Source organism: Pipistrellus hanaki (genome assembly GCF_964339955.1).
Source record: "Pipistrellus hanaki genome assembly, chromosome: 8".
In the NCBI taxonomy this organism is placed as follows: Eukaryota; Metazoa; Chordata; class Mammalia; order Chiroptera; family Vespertilionidae; genus Pipistrellus; species Pipistrellus hanaki.
The window spans coordinates 11,517,090-11,535,446 of NC_140510.1; the positions used below are offsets into that span (position 1 = coordinate 11,517,090).

At 43.8% G+C, this 18,357-nt stretch overlaps 1 protein-coding gene across 1 annotated transcript in view; it reads left to right on the top strand.

Annotated features, from left to right (window-relative positions):
• The first annotated feature begins 778 nt into the window (after nucleotides 1-778).
• CCDC93 (CCC complex scaffolding subunit CCDC93) overlaps nucleotides 779-18,357 on the top strand; it is a 72,785-nt gene continuing 55,206 nt past the window's right edge. The window contains exons 1-6 of the mRNA XM_084892553.1: nucleotides 779-965; nucleotides 5,871-5,984; nucleotides 7,409-7,503; nucleotides 9,307-9,418; nucleotides 14,434-14,532; nucleotides 15,287-15,343. Coding sequence (XP_084748679.1) covers nucleotides 921-965; nucleotides 5,871-5,984; nucleotides 7,409-7,503; nucleotides 9,307-9,418; nucleotides 14,434-14,532; nucleotides 15,287-15,343 — 522 coding nt within the window. The 5' untranslated portion in view covers nucleotides 779-920. The remainder of the gene's footprint in view (nucleotides 966-5,870; nucleotides 5,985-7,408; nucleotides 7,504-9,306; nucleotides 9,419-14,433; nucleotides 14,533-15,286; nucleotides 15,344-18,357) is intronic.

The window sequence follows — 18,357 nt, forward strand, 5'->3', positions numbered from 1 at the left end:
GAGGAGGAGGAGGAAGAGAGAGAGAGGAGGAGGAGGAGGGAGAGGTGGAGGAGGAGGAAGAGGAGGAGGAGAATACCCTGGAGAAGCCATTATGGAGCAGGTGCAGTGGCTTGTGGCCAGGAAGACAACTCTACAAAGAGCTGCTGCCATCCTCTGGGATACACTGGGGTGCATCATGTAAGTGATGTGGCAGCTAAAAGGACCTCAACACTGGAGTCGCATTTTTGAGAAGACCTTCCCTTAAGGAAGACCAGAAGCTGGGGGAGTGTGGAGTGGGATGGGGGCACATTATCCCCGACGAGTTTTCTTGGGGAGCACGAGGCATGGCTCAGGCGTTAGGGAGGTAGCAGGCGTGAGGAAAGCGTTTTTGGGGGCTGGGCTCCTGGTCCGCATGTGAGAAGTTTGACCCAGTGCACGACGAAGCCGGGCAGCCGGTGCGGAGCTGCAGCCGGGCGCGGAGTGGAACCCACGCTCTTCAAGCTCGGACTCTGACCCCGAGCCAGGCGGCTCCCGAAGCCGGGCTGACGGAGAGAACCGAGCCCGCGTGATTCATGCCTCTGAGAAGCAGAGAGGAGACCCAGGATGAAAAACGTCCCCAAGATGCGGGAAGAGGCCCTTTCATCAAGTTTCTTGGTGGGAAACGCAGACCCGATTGCAAGGTCAGCATCCTCCGCGCGGGACTCCGCTCCGCGGCCCCCAGTCCCGCCCCCACCGGGCCGCCTCGCGCAGGCGCTGTCTCAGCGCGGCGCGTCCCCGCCCCAGCGCGCATGCTCCCCGGGCCTGGCGTCGGGGACCCACGGCGGCGGCGGCGGAGGAAGTGGCCGCTGGGCGCTCCGCTCCGGTAGCGGCTTCGCGGCGGGGGGACAGCCTCCTCCGGCCGCTCTGCGGACTTGGGTGCCTGCACACGTCAGTCCAGTCGGATGATGGGGCTGCCCAGGGGGCCGGAGGGCCAGGGTCTCGCAGAGGTAAGGAGGCCCTCTTCCTGACACGTCGGGTGCCCGCGAGAGGGCCAGGCCGCGCCGGGCGCCCCGCCCCCTCCCCCAGGTGCGCCCGCGGGGAGCGCCGGCCCGGCTGCGGGCGCACCTGGTCCTCCCCGCCTCTCCCGCTCGGGGTGGGCGCCGGACCCTCGGACGCCGCAGGGCTCGCCCGGAGGCCGGGCTGCTGCGCCTGGAGTCACGAGATGCGCGTTGGGACGGTCCGGGCTCGGGCTGTGCAAAGGGCGGTGACCTTCTGGGGCTGCCGCCGCCTTTGGGGGCCGGGAGGCCAGCCCGCCCGCCTGTGCCCGGGGGGCTGCCCCCCGCGGTCAGCCCGCGGGGAGGTTTGGGAGCCGTCCCCGCGGTGGGTCGGTCCCGCGGGGTGTGCTGTGTGGCGGGGCCCGGGGCCGCTCTTCCGGGAGGTAACGGGCTCCTGTCCTCCCAGAGGCGCTTGTCACTGACACTGGCTGGGCCTGGGGCAGGATAGGCAATGGTTTCCGGATTTCCACGTCGGCTGGGGATAAAGGGGAAGTGCATTTCCTTCGGGGTGCAAATATCACTTAGCTAGGTGGTTTACATCTGCCTTCCCTTCCAGTTGGTTTGCTCGAAAGCGAGTGGATCAGATTCTTGAGAGAAACGGAGGCCACGCCGCCCCCCTGTCCCCTCCTGAGGTTCTGAAGCAGGCCTCTGGCTGGAGACCGATTTCTGGACACAGGAGCGCTTCCTTCGCTCTCAGCTGCCCCCAGTCTGGCTTCTCCGCTCTCCCACCCCTAGGCCCTTTCATATCACAAACCCACTAATTGCGCATAAAAGCTGGGGCTATGGTGATGAAAGGATGGACTTAGCTGTTAGCGTGAGTTCCCAGAGCGCACGTCCGTTTTGTTGTTATCTTAGGAAATCCTGTCAAGTGTAATGTCAGAGCCCTCTTAGCAGGTAGAACCTTCCCCAGGAGTTGCTTTGCTGGAGCCAGGGATTTGTGAACATCGGGTTCTATACTGTGATATTTTATTTGACATTTCTTTTTTGCCACTTCTTTATTCCAGGATGTCATCAAGTTTTTGCCTGGCCTGTGGCTGTAGACTCCTGTCTTATCTCCCTGGTTCTATCTTAAATTCTCCTGATTCAGTGTCCCACTACCGGTGGGGATTTTTTCTAAAATAAACTTTGTTTAACCCTGCTCTAACTGCAGCGTCTTATTTGTCACTTTTCCAAGAGACTAGGACAGTTCTTGGCAATTAGGAGGTAGACAGGGTGACTATAAAATCAAGTTGTCATTTAGTTCAAAGACTAGTGCATATACTCTGTGTGATTAAGCTGTTACTGGTCCTATTAATTCATTAACATCAGTTTTTTAAACCGTTTATAGCACAGGTGTCAAACACAAGGCCCGCGGGCCAAATCCAGCCCGCCAGGCCTTGCAATGTGGCCCGCACCGCGCTGTCATCACTGCACTCCGCTGTCAGTTTATGACATTGTCAGTTTATGACTGTTCAGAAAACCATTCGGCCCGCGATTTAGGCTGGATTTTAGATTTTGGCCCCTTCTCTGATTGAGTTCGACACCCCTAGTTTATAGTGTGGAGGATATGCAGATAGCTGGACGTGGCCCTACCCTCCAGCTTACATGAACTGCAATGCAAGGCAATTGGAAATTTAATGTGCCTGGTTGAGGAGCTCACAGTCATTCGTCTTTACCAGAATTTTAAGTGTTTTTGTTTTTTTGTTTGTTTTTTTTACAGAAAGGAAGAGAGAGGGATAGAGAGCCAGAAACATCGATGAGGAGAGAATCATCGATCAGCTGCCTATTTCACACCCCCCACTGGGGATGTGCCCACAACCAAGGCACATGCCCCTGACCGGAATCGAACCTGGGACCCTTCAGTCCGCAGGCCGATGCTCTATCCATTGAGCCAAATCAGTTCTGGCTGTTTTTTTGTTTTTGTTTTGTTTTTAACAGTTGGATGTATTAACCAATCTGGTGGCTTTTTATGGCTTCAAAGAGCATTCTTTCATGCTCTTTTCTATTTTGTCTCAATGTAATCTCTGAAATGAATTTGAAGTCTTATTGACATTATCCATTCAGTGTCTTGTGCCACAAAGTTATTTCACAGGGTGTAAAAGTACACTTCTTTATTCTGGGGGTGAGTGGTTGGAAGCATGGGTCATGCATCTTCCTTGGGGTGCTCCTTAGGTAGCAGTTGAAGCAGGGATGATCGTCCCATGATGTTCTGTCCTCTTCTTAGAAGTGTTTTTATGACAAATGACTGCACAAATGAAGGCTACCTGTCTTACATCCCAGGAGTTTGAAGAAAATACTTGTATATATCATCCCATTTCCTCCCTACTCTACCTTTGTGAACCATAACTGCTCTTTACCTTCTATTTGAGTTTCGCCCATCACAAATCTGTTGCCAAGGAAGAGAAGGTATGAATAATTGATATTTCCTTATTTATACATGTCCATGAATAGCTGGTGAATGCTAATCTTCAAAATATTGGATAGGCTGGACCAGTGTCATCTGAGAGTTAAATGAGTGTGTGGTTGACACCTCCACCCCATTTCAAGGGATTAACAATCACTTTAATAATTCCTTGTTCAACTATATGCCTATGTTAATATATATACTCCCTTTCTTAACAGTTTATACTTCAAAATAAACTTGACTTTCCATCATCAGTGTCATGACTATTAAAACATTTTGCTCATACATGAATGGCTTAGGTCATGCACTTTATGTCATGATTGAGCATGTCATTCTATAATAAGTGTGTTTTTGAAGCCAACATGCTATTCATAACAGAGTGAACAGCTAGTAGAATAGTCTATTTGGAAAGCTAGGCATGTTCATTAACACCAGGCATGTCCCTCAAAAAAAGAGGCTGTTACATCATTGTATGAATGACAGATTACAAATAAAAGATAAATGCAGAGAAATGGATATTTCGGGCTGTATTTGCCGGTTTTGGCATCAAACAGGAGCTAGAATTTGCTGATGATTTGACCGTGATCAGAAGATACTAAGAGAAGGAGGTTGGCCATAGCCATATCAGGATTGTCGTGGGGGGAAGTGAAGGATGAAGCTGAAATGATAGGTTGTAGCCAAAAATCTGGATGCCAAACTAAGACATTTGGAGTCTATCTTATAGACAGTGTGTGATGCATTAATGATGAGGGCTGGGGGATGAGCTAAAGAGGTAATGATGTAAAAGCTGTGATTTAGGAATGAATGAACAAGACAGATTACCAGAGAAGAAAGATTGAGAGGCAGTTGCAATAGTCCTGGCATGAAGAATAAATAAAAAGGAAGGGAGGATTAATGTGAGATGCTTAGTAAAGAAGATTTAACAGGCATTGTTGAGTAAGAGAATAGTCCCAAGTGGTAGGTACAAGGACTTGAACAGAATTCTTTGGTGGTATTTTATAGAGACAGTTGGATTTTATTTTCGGCAGTGACGCAAGAGGGGAAAGGGAAACAGTTCATTAAAGTAAATGGAGGCAAAAGTATTAAAATATTTCGATAAATTTAACTTGTAAATAAACACCTGGTAGTGAAGATAAGATATGTCGGGTGGGGCAAAAGTAAGTTTACATCTGTGAGTACATGAAACACAGAGTTGATTCTTGTAATTTATTGTATTCTTTTCCATACCAACAACTGTAAACCTACTTTTGCCCTTCCCTGTAAACTTAACCATTTTTTATTTTATCACATACTAGAGGCCTGGTGCACAAAAGTCATGTGTGGATACGGTCCCTAGGTCTAGCCCACGATTAGGGCCATCTTCCCTGAATGCTGGCAGCCGGCCCTGCCCCCGCCGCCACCCACCCTGGTTCCCAGTTTGCCATTGGGCGATTGAAACCTGACTGCCAGGGGGTGAGGGACCAAGAGATCGGCCAGTCCTGCCCATTTGTGATTCCCCCTGTGTGTGGGGTGACCGGTGGAGTGGGGGTCTTGGCCTGGCGCCATCTGCATCCCCTGCCACCCACCCCACATCCCCGTTTGCCATCGGGCGATCAGAGCCTACTGGGGGGAAGGGACCAAGAGGTTGGCCATTCCCACACACCTGCTGGCCCCACCTCAGCCACAGGTCGCCCTCTGTGTGTAGGGTGACCAGTGGAGCAGGAGTCTATGCCTGGCACCGCCCACATCCCCTGCCACCCACCCTGGGATCTCCATTCGCCATCAGGCGATTAGAGCCTGTGGACAGGGGTGGGGACCAAGATGTGGTCAGTGCACCTCATAGTGACTGGTCAAGCGGTCATTCTGGTCATATGAATTAGAGGTATGAAAAATTAGAGGTATGAAAATAAAGTAAAAGCCCTGCCATTATGGTCGCTAGGCTTTTATTATATAGGATATTAGGTGAATGTATTATTTTTAAGGCAATCCTGTTATGTGGCAATAATTACCCGTTAGTATTACTGAGTTGAAAGCCTTCTTTATGTTTGTCTTAGAGAACAAAAAGAAGTGTGGAGAGGCATATATATTTTATTCTTTGTTTCTGACCCTCTTTAAAATAATATGGACCAAAATGACTATGAAGTTAAAAAAAATAAAAACCACCTTGTTCCTCTGTAAGGAATTTATAATTTAGTTGAGAGACCTGTCAAGTACACCATGTCTTAGAGAACAGGGTGGTAATGTGCCTTAACCTTCCTTTCTCTGGATTCCTTCAGGACCTGGTAAACAGGCCCTGTATTCTGCCCTCACCTGTGATGATGAGAAGAGACACCTGGGGAGTCTCTTCTGTGAAACTCTGGCAGCTCTGTGGGCCATGCGCCTTCATGAGTGCATTGGTCTAGCCAATGTCACCTGACAATGTTGTGGCATCAGGAGATAGATCTGGTGTTGCTGTATTCAAGATAGCTTTTATAGCTTTTCACCTTTTGTTTTAGGTAGAAACAAGAGAAGATGAAGAACAAAATGTCAAGTTAACTGAAATTCTGGAGCTTTTGGTTGCAGCTGGGTATTTCAGGGCAAGAATTAAAGGCTTGTCACCTTTTGATAAGGTAAGAGGACATCTTTGTAACTATTAGTCCATTTTTTTGTCAGGATGGCATGGTTAACTACAGAAAAGAAGAAGAGATTGTGTTTTTCCTTTTTCCATGCCTGTGTTTCCATTTCTTCCTTTTTCAGATTTACTATGGAAGTGTTTCTTACCAAAAGAAAATAATATATCAGTAGACACATTTTGAATTCCTTTTCTATGCATGAAACCTTGGGAAATGCAAATAAGCTAATGAAATACTTCTTCATTTCAAGGAACTTACAGTTTGGGTGGGAAGATAAAGCTTATGTAAAAGAAAATAATCTGAGTTAATAAGGAGCCATCCCAAGTCAGTGAGTTCACAGACAATTGTCAGGTTGCCTGTGGGTGGATGGTAAATGCTTAGTTTGGAGGAGGGAGAAGTCACTATGGGGTGAAGTTTAATTCAGCAGAATCTTGAACAATTGTTATGCTCAAGGCATAGTAATAGGTGTTGAGGGCACAGAGGTAAGACAGACACCCTGTATTCAAAGGCCTCGACTTCTATAGCATAGGGAAAAGAGACAAGTATATCAACATGCATGGGATAAGTGGCATAATGCAGTAAGTACTACTGTATTCTAGTATAGAAATGAAATACCCAATCAGACAGGACAGGCCAGGAAAGCTTCCTGGTGGAAAAAAATGTTGAGTGCTCCAATGGGCCACAGTTCTGCCTTCCCATAACAGAATCACTGTGCATTGTTTCAGCATACAGATGTCTAAGCCTTATCCATTGAAATTCTGGTCATGTAGGTCTCTGTGTGCTATTAGACATTTCACGTGGGTCTAAGCACAGCCAGAAGTAAGATTCTTTTTTTTTTTTTTTTTTTAATTTCAAAATGGACTTTTAGCCTTAGTCTCATTTGCATCTTAAAGAAATCATGTGGGGAAAGTAGAGCAAGAATTCACATCTCCTTTAAGAGGTATAAAAATAAAGTAATGAGCCACAAAATGTCAATTTTGATATTCATGTGTCTGGTGTATTAAACAGATAATCTCTCTGGAATCTAGCACTACCCAAAACTGGTTTAAGACTTCTCTCACCTAAGAATTAATGTCTGTCTCCTTCAGTATAAAGTAAGTCTGTGTCCATTTAGTAATAAAAGCCACTTTCTCAGTCACACTAGCCACATTTCAAGTGCTCAGTAACCAGATGTGGCTAGCAGCTGCTGTATTGGACTGTGCAGGTTCAGAACATTGCCATGATTGCAGAAAGTTTTATCCAGCAGTGCTATTTTAGATGAATTGTAGTTGATGAAGTCAGGGTATACATACTCTCTCTAACAATACATAATTTTGTATGTTTATTGAGTCTGTAAAATATAGTTATATTTTGACTACCTTTGACTTCTTTCCCTCTCCCCAAGCTAGAAAGAGAAAACACATATTTTCTTTGTCTTGCAGGTGGTAGGAGGAATGACTTGGTGTATTACCACTTGCAACTTTGATGTAGATGTTGATTTGCTCTTTCAAGAAAACTCTACAATAGGTCAAAAAATGTAAGTTGTTAAGGTTCGCCATGGAAGAGCCAAAAAAAGGAGGAGAGAGTAACTTTTGAGTGCCTACTACGTGCCAGAAGTTGTGCTAGACACTGTACTTATTTTATTTTAATTTTCATTACAACAGGTAATATCGCAGTTATAGATTACAAAACGAACTGAAATAAACCAAGGTCACACAGGTAGCATATACTAGGCATACTGGTTCATAATGGTGGATTTTGTAATCAAAGAAAACACAATAATTTCAAGAAAAACATCAAAAGTGCTTTATTGAAAGTAATGTCCATCACTAGCTACACATTTCCCCCATCTTTCAGGTAATTTGTGGATATTGTCCCAGTAGAACTTTTCTTGTTTTGAGGCAAACCATGCAAAGACCCAATTTTACACTTCTTTGTACATTTTGAAGTGCTGCTCAGAAAGTGCGTTTGCCATCAATCAGAACAAATGGTAATCTGAAGGAGCAAGGTCTGGTGAATATAGCAGATGGGTTAATACTTCCCAGGCAAGATCTTTTAACGTGTCTTTAACTGGTTTTGAAGTGTGTGATGGTGCGTTATCTTGAAGAAAAATTACTTTACCGTATCTTCTGGCACATTCTGGTCGTTTCACAATCAAAGGCTGGTTCAAATTGATTATTTGTTGTCGGTAGTGATCATTAGTAATGGTTTCACCTGGTTTTAGAAGCTCATAATACACCACACCTTCCTGATCCCACCAAACGCAGAGCATTGTCTTCTTTCCGAAGCAATTTGGCTTTGCAGTTGATGTTGATGGTTGACCTGGATCAACCCATGACTTTGTGCGTTTGGAATTCTCAAAATAAGTCCACTTTTCATAGCCAGTCACAATTCGATGCAAAAAAGACTTTCGTGCTGTTGAAGCAACATTTTACTGATAACTTTTTGGTTTTCCATTTGTTGATGTGGCACCCATTTTCCTTTCTTTAAAATCTTTCCCAGAAATTGTTTGCTGAGCAATGTTTAATCTTTCTGCAAGTTGTTTTTGAGTTTGACACACATCTTCATCCAATAATGCTTGTAATAGTTTGTCTTCAAACTTTTTTGGTTGACCTGGTAGGGCAATCAGTAACCTTATGCAAACGCATAAATCTGTACTGCTAGAGGGAGCTTTCCTCCTGCTGAACCAAAAGATAACTGAGAGGAAAGATGGCCCCCACACATATAAATAGTTAAAACCTGCCTGGACAAGGAGACAGAGCCATTTGCTAAGCTTGGAGTTTTGGGTACTTTTTATTTTAAAAATATTTTTGTACCAGAGTAGAGAACTCCAACTTTTTCTTGAGCTTGTGGCACCAGGTTTTTACTCTGGACACCTGGCACAAGTCTAATAATTATTTCTTGCCTGACATTTACAACAATTTTTTAAATGTGTAACCCAGTGGTTCCCAGATTTTTGGAAAAAGTAGGTCAGTAAAATGTAATGTAAAAGGATATAGGGTACTGATAACTTTTTATTTTACCATGTAAAGATGTTAAAAAATAATAATAGTTACTACCTCAAACATCACCATGATTTCATAAAGAATCAAAATTTTTAATATAAAAAAGTAGGAAGCACACAGTCTTAGAATAAAGGATGAAGGCAGTTTTGTTGCCTTACTTGCACACATCTAAATTGTGCTTATTTTTCCTAATTTTGGAGTCAGTCAGGAGAAACTTGGTCATGGTCTGACATTGAGAAGCCTCAGATTTTTCTGGGATGCTGCCCAGACTTGAGAGATGGCTTAAGAGCCACTTAGTGTGTTCTCACTCTTCGCTTGTTGTTTTTTCCAAATAGAGCTCTATCAGAAAAAATTGTCTCTGTTCTGCCAAGAATGAAGTGTCCACACCAGCTGGAGCCTCACCAGATCCAGGGGATGGATTTTATTCACATATTTCCCGTTGTTCAGGTGAGAGTCTCAGTGTGGTTCCTTGTCCTCTGAATGTTGAAATCCTGCAACGAATCTGACTCCTAGGCTGGCTGGCCTAGATCCTGAATCTAATGGGTGTGGTGTGGATTTGGTGGCAGCAGAACATGATGTTTCCTGATGTCATCCTCAGACTGTCGCTGGTACTCCTCCTCCCCTAGTTTCTCACTGTCACCTGATCTCTAAATGTCCCCATTAGTTGCTTTTCATTGTCCTTTTGGTAAAGATAAAACTCCACAGCCCCCATTCCCCCATGCTCTGGTCACTTCTGACCTACCCAGCCTCATTCCTTGCTTTCCTTTGTTCTTTCTTTTTTAGTTCCTCTGACTTTCAGATTTTCTCATAGTTGTTATGCTTCCTCCTGTCACGGGCCTTTCCCCCAAGTTGAAAAGCTCTTCCCTTTTCTTCTTTTCTGTTTAATTCATACTTATTCAGACCTCAGTTCCACCAAGCCTCCTCAAGAAAGCTACTCCTGACCCAATAGTCTAGAACAGGTTCCTGCCATATCCATTCATAAGGCCACATTCCCTTTCTTCACAGGAATAACCCTTACTATAATTTGTACTGTGTATATTTAAGTGTGTGATTATTTATCCGTCTCTCCATCCTACTGTAAGCTTCATGAGGGCAGGCACCATGGCTGTCTTGCTCACTGTTGTGTTTCCAGCATCTCATAGACTGTCTGGCACTTTGTAGGCATTCAGTCTTACTTGATGACTAAATGTCTGTCGGGAGGCTTATGACCACCTCAGTTTTTCCCCAGGGCTCTGTGATTAAGTAGTTTGTGCTGTACAGCTCCCTGTATTCTCTGCAGTTCTTGTTTACCTCCCCTCCAGGCGCTTGAAAGAGGAGCAAAGGGACTCATCTTCGTTGCCTGTGCTGTGAACAGTGCTTTGCATCTGATCCTAATAGAGTCTTTGAAGCTTCTGTTATAATCCCAGTCTAACATTTGAGGAAAGTAAGACTCAGAAAGGGTAATTGATTTGCCCACAGGCAGAGGAGCAAAGCAAAGGTTCCAATCTAAAGGCTCTGTCTCCAAGCCTTGTACTTTCCCGCTCCTCCATTTGTGCAGCCGGCAAGGACAAAGCCATGCAGCTTTGGCTCAAACATCCTCTAAGTCTGTGTCAAGGTTATATAGTATAGGTGCATGGACTCTGGAGATTTCCTAGGTTCAAATATTGTCTCTGACGTGTGACCTTAGGCAAAGACTTAACTTCTGTTAAGTAGAAATAATAATATACCTACCTGATAGGATGAGAATTATGTTACTTTGTGTAAAGCACGTGGCTGAAGGGCTGGCCCATTTAGTAAGTGCTTTAAATAAGCATTATATAGTTGTTTCTGTTGTTATTACTGTTACTGGGAATCTTCCCTGCATTAGACTTCAAATCACATACCATGAAATTTGTAAATTTGAGCCTCATTTGATTTGTAACTCAAAATTTGATTTGTATCTTTGGTAGACTTGTCTCTCTGATTTAAGGAAAAGATACCTAATTCTTTTTGTGAAAACAAAGTAAGGACCTTGTGTTGATTGTTACTAAAACATTATTACGCTGTGAAGTTATTGCTTTTCCCACCACCAGAAGCCTGGATCTCTAGTGATTAGACCTACTCAACCCTCTGCTGGAACTTTGAGGGCAAAAAATGTAGTCCAGATGTGAGAAGGGATGAAGGGAAGTGCTCTTCTCTAGTTTGGGCATTTGAGTGTCTGAATGAACAGTTCTATTTTGTGAGTAGAGTGCTGGAGAGCTTTGTCTTGATATGAGAGTGTAGGCTAGTGATTACTAGATTTCTTCATTTCATGGACCTGTAAAATTTAAAAGCAAAAATGGAGGTTGACTGACAGTTGCACCTGTATTTTTCCAGGTAAGTATGCTTTTTTCTTTTTTTTAATCCTCACCTGAGGATACTTTTTTCACTGATTTCTAGAGAGAGGGGAAGGCAGAGAGAAACATCGATGTGAGAGGAACACGTGATTGGTTGCCTCCTGCACAGGTCCGATCAGGACCTGGGGCCAGGCCGGTGTGGAGCCTGCAACTTAAGTACATGCCCTTGACTGGAATCAAACCCGGGACCCTTCAGTCTGCAGGCCAACACTCTATCCACTGAGCCAAACCAGCTAGGGTAGGCAAGATTGCTTTTTAAACTAATAACTGCCTTACTTTGATTATCATTTCCTGAAAGAAATATCATTTAGCCCCAATCTCAGACTAAGGACAAGTCTTCAAATTTAATACCTTTAGTATTATGAAAAACTCACCACATGCCTATAGTTTTTTCCTGTTTTGCTGGTGACCAATGAAAGAACAGTCATAGACCATTGATTGGGAACCATTGAATTCATTGTCTGAGGCTCACTACCCACATTCACATAGCGAAGCTATAGTATTATAGTAATGCATTCTGAATGCTAGCCAAGAGGAAAACCATCTAACTTCCAGGCACTGTTAGTTCTAGGTCACATCTTTTATCCCATAAGGACATGTGAATCCTGTGAGGGTAGGTATTTTTTTTCGAATGATTGGGTTGTGGCAGAGCTTGGTCGTCTAAGAAGTTCCCTCCATAACCTTTCATACTGGGAACTCTAAAACAGAACATTCAGTTCTCAGGGAATCCTGTGACTCAACAAACTTTCCTTTCCTTATCTGATCACACTCTTCAGGATCCAGCCTCGTAATAACTCCAGTATAGATCTGATCAATAGAGGTAAATCTGAATAGGAAACATGTATGAAAGGCCAGAAACTAGCTCTCCCCATCTGAAGGAAAGCAGAGCAAAATTGAGTTGAGGAAGAGTCAGCCTCCTTAGTTATCCTGGGCCATGGTGTTGCATGGGATTCGGCTAAGAGGCTAGAGTAATTCTGAATGCTGTCTGACTTTCTGCCCTCCTTCTGGATTTTAGTCAGGACCTGAGGTCACTGTTTGGAGTAATGGAAATAAATGGAAGATATTAACAACAAAAGAATATTCCTCATATAGTTAATTGCAACTACCCCTATCCTGGGTAACTTCCTAAACATTTACTTCCTAAATGTGACCTTTACTTGAGCTGGCCCCGTCAGTGAGCAAGCATTCTTTCTAGCCCAGTGGGAACAGCATGTCATATGCCATGTCTCTACTTTCTTAGGTAGCTAAATTTGCCAAGTTTGGCTGCGCTCTTGGGGAAACTCAACTATTATCCAAAAGCTGCTTTTGAGATGTAATAGCTTTCTCTCGAGAAAGAATGACAAGCCTGACAGATGGGATCCCCTTCCATAATATTCTTCAGTAATAAAGAGGATGAATGAAGAGCCAGGGCAGGAGAAGTGAAGGCCCATTTTTGCTCTTTGCCTTCTTACCTAAGAGCACCTGGATCTTCCTAAGGTTATAGGTAATGGGCTGTGTGGTAATTAACTGGAGTTTTAAGTAGTGAAAAATGAAGAGTAGCTACTTCTGCATATCAGCTCATTAGAACTGGGAAACATCCTATATAATAAAGAGGTGGTATGCAAATGGACCACCACTCCAACACACAAGATGGCCACTCCCATGTGGACACAAAATGGCCAGTAGGGGAGGACAGTTGGGAGGGCAATTGGAGGCGATCAAGGCCTGCAGGGGAGGGCAGTTGGGGGGAACCAGGTCTGCAGGCTAGGGCAATTATGGAGGACCAGGCCCACAGGTGAGGGCAGTTGGAGGTGATCAGGCCTGCAGGGGAGGGCAGTTGTGGGGACCACCCCTGCAGGGGAGGGCAGTTGGGGGCTGATCAGGCCAGCAGAGGAGGACAGTTGGGGGCGATCAGGCCTGCAGGGGAGGGCAGTTGAGGGTGACCAGATTGGCAGGGGAGGGCAGTTGGGGGCAACCAGGCCAGCAGGGGAGGGCAGCTAGGAACAACCCAACTGACGAGGGAGGGTAGTTAGGAGCAATGGGGCCGGCAAGGGAGTAGTTAGGCATCGATCAGGCTGGCAGGGGAGTGGTTAGGAGGTGATCAGGCTGGCAGGTAGAAGCAGTTCGGGGCAATTAAGGAACCAGTCAGGCAGGCGAGTGGTTGGGAGCTAGCAGTCCTGGATTGTGAGAGGGATGCCCAACTGCCCATTTAGACCCAATCCTGGGCCTAAATGGGCAGTGAGATATCACTCGAGGGATCTCAGATTGGAGAGGGTGCAGGCTGGGCTGAGGGACACACTCCCATCCACCCCACCCTGACTCTATGCATGAATTTTGTGCACTGGGCCTCTAGTTTATAATAAAATCCATATGTCCAGTCTTCCGATGTGGAAGACTCTCCCGGTTGTGACTCACAGAATTGTGACTTGCTAGCTATGGATCACTGGGCAAATTACATGGCCTCAGAGCTTCAGGTTTTGTAAAACACAGCCAGTATCAACTGCTTTATCATGTGTGGATTAAGAGAGAAAATGTGAGTACCCAACTAACCCAAAGCTTAGGGCTATTACTCAGTACACCCTCTTCTCAAATCTGAATATTTGGGGAATTTTTTTTATCTGTCAAATGAGGAGTTACACTCGTTGTTCTCTGTGGTTCTTCTCTATTCTCTGGCCTGTGGTGCAAGCAGCCCAGGAGAAAGTTACATTAAGATCTGCTAGAACCAGTTGACTGTGGGAAATAGCTTTGTTTGTGTTGTGCTCCAGGTACTTACAGAGCACTCTAGTACTTGTGATTTCATGTGTTCCCACAGTTTCACCTCTGCTTTATGCAGAGAGGGAAACTGAGTCCTGAGGATCTGAGGTGAGGCTTTAAAGCTCCTGCACAGCTGCTCTGCTCTAGGTCCCACTGGGTCTTAGCATCCAGACACCCAGCTGGTGGCTTTGTTTCCATTTATTTCCATCACTCATATGGGTTTTTTAGGACAGTACACATTGATAGTTTCTCATCGCCTGGTCCATTAAAATACGGTGATTTGGACTGCCGAGTTGTGCCATCTCTCGGGAATCCAAGAGTTGACCTTCACCATGGTGGTATTTCATCCTTACATTTCTAATTTTCTTCCCGCAGTGGCTGGTGAAGCGAGCTATAGAAACAAAAGAAGAGATGGGTGACTACATCCGCTCCTACTCTATATCCCAGTTCCAGAAAACCTACAGTCTCCCTGAGGTTAGTTTTTTACTTTTCTTGTCTGCTGAGACCATGAGTGAGTGCATACCCAGAGCCTCCCTGGGAAGAAGCTCAGTAAGCTCAGGCTGCCCTGCCTGCCCATCCCCTGCGTGGCATCTCTGCCCCTACTGGGTTGGCATTGAAATGGGCCTCCTGATTCATTTGAACTGTCTCTTTTTGGGGGCACTGAGTATAAAGCCCTACAATGTTGTCCTTTTGTTTATATTTTGGTACGTGGTCCAGAACTTTTCTTAAATTACAAGAACACGACTATATTTTTGTATAGTTGAGAGACCACCTGCCTAGGACATTTCTATATTAACAGTTTAATAATAATCTCAATAACAATAACTAATAGCCATCATATCCTTACTATATTCTAGTCCAAGCATATCACATACCTTCTACTCCTTAATCCTTTCAAATGCTCCCTGAGATAGGCAATGATGTCCCATTTTACAGATGGAGAAACTGAGAGATTAGGGAACTTGGCCAAGATTTCAGAGCTCATAAGGATTTGAAATGAGAACACTTGTCTGCACTTAATAGTTTTCTTACCGGTTATAGGAATCTGTTTTAAGACCTGCAGAGGCTCTAACTTTTTCCCATACACAACATATTGCAATTTTTTAGAAAGTTGAGACTTCTTCAGGAGAAGTTACGATGTGAAGTCAGTTTATAAGACAGATTTCTGAGCAGTCCAGTTGAGTTTCTTCACACAAGATTTGTTTAATCCCTGTTCTTTGTTGTATAGGATGATGACTTCATAAAGAGGAAAGAAAAGGCCATCAAGACAGTCGTTGACCTCTCAGTAAGTTCCCCTACCTTGATCCATCTGTAAAAGAAGCATTTAGGCTCACAGCCTCCAAATATAGGGCTTTGATTTAAATCACAAAGCCCTGCTGCCTGAGGTTTCTGTCTGCTGGGGTTTCCCAGGAGCTGATTAACCTCTGGTGGGTGTGAGGGAAGCCCTGCCTGTCTATGTGTTCCTATTTGGACATTCATGGGTAGGTCTTGCCACAACCACTACCCTCTATTTTTCTTAGCTCCCAATTTAGTAGAGAAATTTTCGAAGCCCGAAGCCCTTCCTCGTTTGTGCCAGTGGCAGATGTAAACTTCGTATAACTCAAAAAAAGCAGATGATGAACTGGAGATGGTAAACTGAGATTATCACCCCTTTGGTGGCTTTGGAGAGGCACAGTAGCTTCTGAGCTTTGCGGAGGAAACTCTGGAATGTCCTTTGTCACCATACAGTGTTTCTTGACATGAAGGACTGCATACATGTGTCCACTTCCCCCATGCAAGGGGCAGAGGTGAGTTTTGGGCCTTTTCAAAACACTCTGGGCCAGAGTCCAGCAGAATCTTGTCAGCTCATCCCCAACCTCACCCTCAGCTTTCCTACCTGAGCTGATAGGAATGAAGCCTCAATGCCTGGGTGTAAATTCTCTTCTGAAAATAATGTATAGTGTTATTTTGCACATTTTTCACTTTAAGAATAAGTATAGGGAAAAAATAAGTGTGTAGTCTTCCAAGAACAATCAAGAAGTACTTGTTTAAAATGAACAAAAAAAGTCTCTTTATCGTTGTAATTTGTATCTTTATCAGTTCCATTTTGTAAATAGAGGGAATGAAAAACCTTTAATGTAGTTATATTCTACAGTCAGACACTGTTTTCAAAATGGGTCACAGTATTAAGTAATAAGAAGAAAAAGAACACTTACTTATGAAGTAAGTGTTCAGATTAAAAATTCTTTAAAGTTTGGGTTTTTTTAAGGTTGATAGATGCAGGGGAAGAAAATCAACCTTGATTTCACAACACAGAAGCAGCCACGTTTGGTGGTCAGATGTATTTCTTTCATGTTTTTAAATAAGCATTTTTATACTGAATTAGAATTATACTTTAACTGTAATTTTGTAAGGTTTTTCTTTTCACTTATCAACACAGTCTTTAAGCTATTAAATTTTTTTCCTAACAACATTTGTCATGACAAATAATAACCAGTTGGTTGGATATGCTGTGTTGCTTTCCCTAATTTTAAATGATGCTTCCTTTTATTAATAATATCCATTTGTATGTAAAAATATGTATATTAGCCTTTACTGTATGTCAGGTATTCTTAAATAATTAATTAATCCTCACAACTACTCTGCTTATACTTATTTTACAGATGGGAAGCCACAGAGGTTAAAGTAACTTGCCCCAAATCAGACAGGTAGTAAATTATGGAGTCAGGACTAAGCCCCATCTGCCTGACTCCATGTCTTCATTTAGTAAGATTAATTGAGGATTCACTATGAACCAATCACACTGTATTCTAGGAGCTGAGGTGAAAGTGACATTACAGTTGTCAGGGATTCCACAGATCAGGGGCACATCAAGTAAAAAGTTAGGACCATGAGGTGGCCATAGCACACGCAGGTATTAAATGCCTGGCACATACCTAACATTCAATAAATGATAGCCATTACTGTTGCTACTCCTATTAATGGCAAAAGAGAAGTTGATTTTGCATGCCTGTGTAAGAGCACAACTGTATAAAGCATGGGTGTGTGTTTTTTTTTAATTGATCTCACTTTATATTATTGATGGGATTATGTTGCCAAGTCAGTTTCTTTTTTGTTTGTTAATCCTCACCCAAGAATATTTTCCCACTGATTTTTAGAGAGAGTGGAAGGGAGGGTTAGAGACACAGAGAGAGAAACATTGATGTGAGAGAGACACATCTATTGGTTGCCTCCCACGTGTGCCCTGACCAGGCCCAGGGTTGGCACCTGCAACCAAGGTTCTTGATCGGAATCCAACCCGGGGCCCTCAGTCCTTGAGCCAGCACTCTATCCATTGAGCGAAACAAACTAGGACCCAAGTCAATATCTTTACAAGATTAAAATAACAAAAAGATTGAGAAACTGGGAGTCTCCTTCAAGACCTAGTAATCCAGTCCTCATTTTATAGATGAGGAAACAGACCGACTGAGGGAACTGCCAAGGTCATGCAGCTAGTTAGTACAAGACAGGACTAGACATAAGTGTTCCTGACTCCTGTTGCTTTAACGGGTGACTTAGCAATAGTTTTTGGTTGGCCTGGAACCTCTGCTTTTACTTCAGTTTTACTATTATTATTAGGTCCAAGTCATTGTAATGATTCATGTGCAGTCTCAGATTGTATGGGGAATCCATGAGAGGGCTCAGCTGAAATGGTAGATATGTGACTAGAATGCCATTCGGAACCAAGTTAGTATAATGGGAAAACCTTGGGGCCATCAGAGTACCTAGAACCAGGCCAAATATTCTCCTAGCAATCCTGAACATTATTTAATCTCTGCCTCTTCAAAAGTAAAGTGGAGGTTCTAGCATCTGCCTTGCCTCTATCTCAGGGTAATTATAATTTGCAAAATGTTTATGAGATACTTTAAAGTAAAGGGAATAATTAAACAGAAGCTAACATTGTCATTGTTTGGAAGAATAAGGTCCTAGTAGCTGTTGGTTCAATATATTGTTTTGGAATCAAATTTTTTTTTCCCAAAAGAATTCAATTTTCTGTCTTGGATCATTGATTCTATCAATGGTAACTAAGGAAGATAGCAGTTAAGCCAAATTATATAGTATTGCTATAAAAGTAGAGCTATAATAGGGCTCAGTGGAAATTTAAAGCATATGCAGTAACTGACATCATTTTGGTTCATTATATTTTTCATTTCCCCATAAATCTGTTTTATATTATTTATAGCTTCCCGTTCATGTAGACACCAGTAGCAAAGTAGGAAATATTTGTGGTCGTAAGCTATAAGAACAACCCTCTAGCATCATCTCAGACCCTATTCCATT